Raw genomic sequence first — 8,097 nt, 5'->3', positions numbered from 1 at the left:
CTAAAACGATGCAAAAGATAATGGAAAAACAAAACAAACAATGCACACAGATTTTACGAGGTTCGGCAAGGTTGCCTACGTCCCCGGTGAGATGAGATCTTGCTTCACTATCAATGGAGAATAGGGTTACAGCGCTCGTCCTCACACCTCTCAGTATTGCTTGCATTACAGAGAAAGAAACCCTCGGTACAAATATATAGTGAAAAAACTCTAATTCGGAAAGTACACAATTGCCCTCAAATAAAAAATTCGAGCGGGGGGTTACGCCCCCTACAACCCTTTCTATGCAGGGGGCCTCCTGCCCCTTTGCAAGCCCCACGGCCTGCTAATCGGCTAACGGGATCACCATCCTGCCTGTCTAGGTGCTGCACCAGTACTTTCTGGATTAAACTGCGACGGAATACAAGACATCATACACCAACAATCTCCACCTTGGCTTGAATTCTATCAAGCCTCCTGTAAAGATAACTTGTAGATGTCTTCATCATTGTACCTCATTAAAGGTACAAACCCGCACTTGTTTGGTGCGTCCTTCATCTTCAACAATGAGTAATATTAATCAAGTCCAAACAGGACTCGAACTTCTCTGTAGTAACTGGCTTTGTAAACATATCTGTAGGATTGAGATCTGTATGAATTTTTCTCAAGTGAATACTGCCTTCTGACACAAGCTCCCTGATCTTGTGAAATCTCACATCAATATGCTTTGTCCTTGCATAAAACACCTGATTCTTTGCAAGATGTATGGCACTCTGACTATCACAATATAACACTGTACCTCCTTGTTCCAACCCCAACTCACGAACCAGTCCAGCCAATCAGATTCCTTCCTTGGTAGCCTCAACTGCTGCCATGTACTCTCCCTCTGTAGTGGACAATGCAATTGTAGACTGAAGCATCGCCCTCCATGATATAGGTCCACCAGCCAATGTAAACACATACCCTGTAGTAGACCTCCTCTTGTCTAAATCACCAGCATAGTCAGAATCAACATAACCTGCCAATTCTGTAGAACTTCCCTTGCCACTGAACATAACACCTATATCTTTAGTCTTGCTCAAATATCTGAAGATCCACTTAATTGCATTCCAATGCTCCTTCCCTGGATTACCCATGTATCTGCTAACAACACTGACTGCATAAGACAAATCCGGCATGCTACAAACCATAGCATACATGAGACTCCCAACTGCGCTAGCATAAGGGACTTGAGACATCTGCTCCACCTCCTCATGTGTTGTAGGGCATTCCCTTTCAGATAACTTGAAGTGGCCAGCTAACGGAGTGCTAACCGGCTTGGCCTTTTCCATATTGAAACGCTCTAGCACCTTTTCAATATACCTCTTCTGAGTTACCCAAAGTTTACCTGCATTTCTATCTCTAAGGATTTCCATGCCAAGGATCTTCTTAGCGGCACCAAGATCCTTCATCTCAAATTCAGCACTCAACAAAGACTTCAAAGATGCTATATCATGTTTGTTCTTTGCAGCAATGAGCATGTCATCAACATAAAGCATCAACAAAATAATGGAATTATCACTTGACACTTTATAATAAACACAACTATCATACTCACTTCTTGTGTAGCCAATCTTCATCATATGAGAATCAAAGCGTTTGTACCACTGCCTAGGAGATTGCTTAAGGCCATAAAGTGACCTCTTAAGCAGACAAATATGGTATTCCTTTCCCTGCACCTTGAAACCTTCAGGCTGCTCCGTGTAAATCTGTTCCTCCAAGTCACCATGAAGAAATGCAGTTTTCACATCAAGTTGTTCAAGCTCTAAATCATACATGGCCACCAAAGCAAGTAGTACCCTGATCGAAGTGTGTTTCACCACCGGAGAAAATATTTCACTGTAGTCTATCCCCTCCTTCTGTGCATAGCCCTTGGCTACAAGTCTGGCCTTATACCTTTCACGCTCCTTCTCAGATGCTGCCTCTTTCTTACGAAAGACCCATTTACACCCAATGATTTTTCTTCCCTTGGGTTTTTCCACAATCTCCCAAGTCTTGTTCTTCTGTAGAGATTCCATTTCCTCCATCATAGCTGTCATCCATTTATCATGTTGTGCATCACTCAAAGCATCATGGTAGGAAGATGGATCACCTGTACCTACAGTGAGGGCATAGGCAACCATGTCCTCAAACTCGTATCTCATAGGTGCTTTGTGAGTACGCTTCCCTTTACCCTTTGCCATAGTATAGAGAACTTCTACTGCTTCATGTTGTCCTGATAAGTCACTTGATGACTCATTCTCTTTTGTTGTTTCTAACTCACCTAACGCCACCTGCACAGTAGAACCTTCTTTATTTTCATCAACTGCTTGTGAATTGTAATTTGACTTCACTACATGAGACTCATCAAACACAACGTCTCTGCTAACCACAACCTTCTGTGAACTTGGATCCCACAACTTGAATCCCTTTACACCTTTCTTAAAACCAAGAAAGATACACTGCTTAGACTTTGAGTCTAACTTGGAACGCTGCTCACTCTCAACATGTGCATAGGCTGGACAACCAAATATTTTTAGAATAGAATAATCTACTGGTTTTCCTGTCCATATCTCTTCAGGAATTTTACAATCAATCGCCTTTGATGGAGACCTATTGATGAGGAAACATGCCATGTTCACTGCTTCTGCCCAAAATCTCTTGCTCAACCCTGCATTCAGCCTCATACTTCGAGCTCTTTCTAGAAGTGTTCTGTTCATCCTTTCAGCTACACCATTTTGTTGTGGTGTCTTTGGAACTGTGAAGTGACGTGTAATCCCTTTAGCTTTGCACAATTCTAGAAATGGTTTGTATGTGTACTCTCCTCCATTGTCTGTTCTCAAGTATTTAATTTTCTTTCCTGTCTTCCTTTCTATCTCAGCCTTCCATTCCTTAAATTTAGTGAACACCTCACTTTTATGCTTCATGAAGTAGATCCAGACTTTCCTTGAGTAATCATCAGCAAAGGTCACGAAGTATTCTGCCCCACCTTTAGATTTTGTTATTGAAGGACCCCATACATCGCTGTGTACATAATCAAGCACCCCTTTACTCTTATGTTTTGCAGTTTTGAAGCTAACCTTGCACTGTTTTCCGAATACACAATACTTGCAGAAGTTCAATTTACAAGTTTTTACTCCCTTCAACATTTTCCTTTTATGAAGCTCTATCAATCCTCTTTCTCCCATATGCCCTAACCGCATATGCCACAGATAGGTATCATCTGTATCAAATACTGCATCTGTAGTCACAGATGCTCCACCTATAACTGTGCTCCCTATGAGTCTGTATAGGTTTCCTGCTAGCCGTCCCTTCATGACAACCATTACACCCTTAATAACTTTGAGAACTCCACCTTCTGCTATGTACTTGCAACCATTTGAGTCGAGTGCCCCCAAAGATATTAAGTTTTTCCTTAATTCTGGTACATTTCTCACATCTGCTAAGGTTCTTACTATCCCATCAAACATCTTGATTTTGATAGTACCTATTCCAATGGTCTTGCATACGGCATCATTCCCCATTAGGACAGACCCACCATTATATGGTTGATATGTATCAAACCAATCCTTATGTGGACACATGTGATATGAACATCCAGAATCTAAAATCCAAGAATCAGAAGGTTGATTCTTACCTGATGATATAGAGAGTACATCTCCATCATCTCCATTTGAACTGTTAGCCACGCTAGCTTTCTCAGATGTCTTATCTACACCTTTCTTCTTTAAGTCCGCCTTCATCTTCAAGCACTCTCTCTTCAGATGACCTTCCTTCTTGCAATAGTAACAAGAGACCTTTGTCTTTGCCCCTTTTGATTTCGATCGACTCTTCCCAGATCCCTTCTGATTTGATCTCCCTCTTTCCTGCTCCTTGTCACTCCCAAAAAACCTTCTCCTTGAGATTTTGTACTATTGACCTTCTTACTTGTATCGTTAGACATGACGGCAGCTACGACTTTATCCATCTCAAGGGTCTCCTTCCCATACAAGAGAGTCGTTACTAGGTGATCATATGATTCTGGGAGCGATGACAGCAATAATAACGCCTTATCTTCATCCTCGATCTTAATCTCCAGATATACAAGTTTAGTTACGATCTGATTGAACATGTTAAGATGCTCTAATATATCCGTATCTTCCTCCATTTGTAAAGAATACAAGTTGTTCGTGACAATTTCTTCTTCACGAACAACTTGTTCGTTAAGGACTTCGTCATGTAGATGCTTTCAAGTTTTGTCCATAACTGCGGTGCAGATTCGATACCCATAACATATTGTAGGGCATCATCAGAAAGATTTAATCGAATAGCACTTACCGCCTTTTCCTTCATCTCTTCTCAATCTTCGTCAGTAATTTTTGCAGGTTTCTTCGACTTTTCCAACAACGTTTTCGCCAAACCCTGCTGTATCAGAATATCCTTCATCCTTTGACGCCAGAGGATAAAATTGTTCTTCCCATTAAACCTCTTGATATCATACTTGACATTCGATCCCTTCCCTGCCATCGTGATAGTGAACCCTAGAAAACGAAAACCTAGAGCTCTGATACCAATTTGTAGAAACGCAACCCTAAAACGATGCAGAAGATAATGGAAAAACAAAACAAACAATGCACACGGATTTTACGAGGTTCGACAAGGTTGTCTACGTCCCCGGTGAGATGAGATCCTGCTTCACTATCAATGGAGAATAGGGTTACAGCACTCGTCCTCACATCTCTCAGTATTGCTTGCATTACAGAGAAAGAAACCCTCGCTACAAATATATAGCGAAAAAACCCTAATCCGAAAAGTACACAATTGCCCTCAAATAAAAAATTCGAGCTGGGCTGTGCCCCCCTACACTCCCTGCTATGTAGGGGGGCCTCCTGCCCCCCTTGCAACCCCCACGGCCCGCTAACCGGCTAGCGGGACCACCATCTTGCCTGTTTAGGTGCTGCATCAGTACTCTCTGGATTAAACTGCGACGAAATACAAGACATCATACACCAACATGGCTAGACATAAAATTTGTGTATTAAGAACTGCAAATATCACCCTACTGAATAATATTACAGCTATAATCATTTTCGGAATTTGTATCTCATCTCTGTTTATAAGTATAGTTGATCATCACATCCGTACCCACTTGATGATTAACTCAAACATACCAATAGTCTAAGCAGATAAAATGTAGCCAACAACATGAATCACATAGGAGATTTAGTGTTATTTTAATTGAAGAACACATTCTATTAAGAAAAACATTCCCAAAATAGTACGACAAACTTCCATTACAGGGAGTATAGGACAACACATAAAACTTAAAATAAGCCAACTCCAAATTACTTAAGGTTTGAATTCACAAATTTGCATTCTTAAAAACAATGGCGATAAACTTCCATTACAAAGGAGTATAGGCCAATACCTAAAACTCAAAATAAGCCTCCTCCAACTTACTTCAGGTTTGGTTTCACAAATTCTCTTCCATTAAAAAGGAGTATATAAGACAGCACACAAAATTCTAAACTAGTTTAGGTTTGGCTTCACAAATTCTCTTCATGCAATCCACTCTAATTAGGGAAAAATCTTCAATTAACCAATAAGATGGTAGGCCTTCCTATCTCTCCCCACAACATAATGCCAAAACAGCATATCATAATAAACAGATATCACTATATGCACCAAGGAGTTCCTATAAGTGCAGCTTCTTCCCTCTAATGTGTCATCTAACAAGGAAAATAAGCATTGTTTCTGAAATCCCTACAACAACCTAATTAAATGGAAAAGAATGTATTTAAAAGCATGGCTCACTCATGGAAGTAACTTAAATTTGATTTACACGGAAAGATCTCAAGTAATTACAACTGATGAGTAAATTCCATACCTCTTTCACATTATCCAAGAGCATTAGTATTTAGCGCTAATGAAGGAAAGGTGATGAAGTTTTTGCAAGAGACTGGCATTTTGCAATAAACATACAAGGGCCAATTCATTCTTCACCCTCCTTCAATTTAAATGCATACAGTTTGAAACTTTGATGGATTGCATTACAAATTCAGACAGTTGCAAGAAGAAGAATCATCCATGGGAATATAGACATGGTATCTTGAAGTCTAAATTTGCTCTACTAATTACCATGTCGCTAAATGATGTAACACTATTACCTTGTTTTGTTCCTTGTGTAGTTTCATCTTTTTCATTGAGAGGAACGAGACTCCCAAAGCAGGTTGTTGTTTCCCACGTATAAGCAACACCAGGAATCCTAATATTCCTGACCCTTCCTATACGGGGATCATACAGAAACAGGAACATCTCTCCTGATGCTTTCTTGAATAAAACTTCATCATTCTTTGAATAGCATATGGGTCCGATATAGTAAAAAGCCCTATCAGCGATTGCCCAATCGAGAACTGTTTCGCCCAAGAGTCCCTCACACTGTAATCCTTCATCACCCACAACTCAACACAGTCCGGGAATAAGTCACAGAACATGCAGAGTTGTCCCCGAAGAACTCCAATGATCAGGTAAAACCTATCGTCCACAAAGTCGGGCGGTGGAACCTCTCGATACTTCTCATCTTTAAGTTCAAAGGAAACGATCACACTGGGAGCGGTGTCGAGTCCAGTGATTCCCCTGATTCCTGTATTGCGCTTTGCAACCCAATGTACAGTAGAATTTGTAAGAACCCCACATTGGTGTCGAGGTCCGATGGGGAGGAAAGGCATGTACCCGATCCTTCTCCATGAGTTGGTGCTAAGTGAGTAGAGCTTCGCCTCCGAAAGCCAAGAGTCGTCATCTTTACTGTACGACAACAAAACCCTTAACCAGCTTGTAATCATCGGTGGTGGGATCGTAACCGAATCCGTAATAGGCAATGTAGAATGCGTTGAGAATGCCTCTAGGTGTAATGGGTAGCTTCTGATGCCTTCTGGTTGAAGAATTCCAAAGGAAGATGTTATCCTCAGTACTGTGTAAACAGAAGAGGCCGTTGCAAGAACCCAATACTTTTCCGATTATGTACAGTGGAGACTCGAGCTGAGGATTGAGTTCTACCGCGTCTTGTTGTTCACAAGCATCTTCTACGTCAATAGAGTAGAGATAGTAAGACCTATGAGGTTGAGGTTTGTATTGGTTGCAAGGGATTGGCTGAGGTGCATTTTGACGAACACAGGATCGGTTATAAGAGCACAACAAGGTTTGCATACGCACCTAAACCTTAAGAGACTTGATCGGAAGCCTTGAAAGTATGTCCCGGATGACGTCCTCAGGAGGTTCTTGGTTGGTATCGCCGCCATTCCGTTAATCTTCTTGTTGTCCTCCGCCATGGACAGGGAGGTTTTTCTTCGGACAGAAATGAAAGACGGAAGACGGGGTCGATCCGGATCCCTTTGCTTTATGCGTGGACAAACCCTGCTTATTCTACTTGTCTTTTTCTTTATTTTTTCTTAGATTATCCAATAATGGGTTTGAATAAGGGTGTCAATGGACCGGGTTGGGCTAGGGTTTTTGGACTGGGTTTTAAAACCCTAACCCAAGCTTAAGGTTTCTTAACTCAATCCTTGCCAAGCCAAGACATAGGTCGGGCTGATATATCTCAGTCCAAGCCCAAGCCCAAGCCCAAGCCCAACCCTGTCGGGCTTACCTCAATATAACCCAGCCCAGCCTAATGGACCTTGATTGGGCGGGGCTTAGCCTAACCAGCCCTTCGCAGCCCAATAATATTGGTTACTTATTATTATTATTATTATTATTATTATTATTATTATTATTATTATTATTATTATTATTATTATTATTATATATATTTTTGGTGTGAGTACTATTGGTTATATGTGGTTGTGTGATCTTGATACATTGCAAAGGCCAGAGACCAATATATATATATATATATATATATAGATTGTAGAAAATGAAAGATTTTTTGCAAACATTTTTCTATGAGTATTTATTTATAATTATTAACATATTTATATTATTATATACTTAATATACAGGGTAGGGTTGGGTCGGGTTGGGCCTGATTGAGTTGCATGAGACAACCCAGGTCCAACCCAATCCGGCCTCGGGCATGAAATTCTCAACCCTAAACCATATGAGCTGAAATCTCAGGCCAGGCCC

At 40.9% G+C, this 8,097-nt stretch overlaps 1 protein-coding gene across 1 annotated transcript; it reads right to left on the bottom strand.

Annotated features, from left to right (window-relative positions):
* Positions 1–6,260: 6,260 nt before the first annotated feature.
* Positions 6,261–7,304, bottom strand: LOC122089677. The gene is made up of 2 exons (XM_042659381.1): positions 7,205–7,304; positions 6,261–6,946 (listed from the first exon to the last, which is right to left on the bottom strand). The coding sequence occupies exons 1-2, from the start codon at positions 7,302–7,304 to the stop codon at positions 6,261–6,263; spliced, it is 786 nt and encodes a 261-aa protein (XP_042515315.1).
* Between the last annotated feature and the right edge of the window lie 793 nt (positions 7,305–8,097).

Source organism: Macadamia integrifolia, chromosome 9 (genome assembly GCF_013358625.1).
Source record: "Macadamia integrifolia cultivar HAES 741 chromosome 9, SCU_Mint_v3, whole genome shotgun sequence".
In the NCBI taxonomy this organism is placed as follows: domain Eukaryota; kingdom Viridiplantae; phylum Streptophyta; class Magnoliopsida; order Proteales; family Proteaceae; genus Macadamia; species Macadamia integrifolia.
This window is presented reverse-complemented; position numbering and strand designations above follow the sequence as displayed.

Bases quoted from the DNA above. Each gene is read 5' to 3' on its own strand.
- LOC122089677 (XM_042659381.1), bottom strand. From the start codon at position 7,304: ATGGCGGAGGACAACAAGAAGATTAACGGAATGGCGGCGATACCAACC. The intron at 6,947-7,204 runs GTCTCTTAAGGT...CTGTTTACACAG, and splicing joins CTTTCAAGGCTTCCGATCAA to TACTGAGGATAACATCTTCC.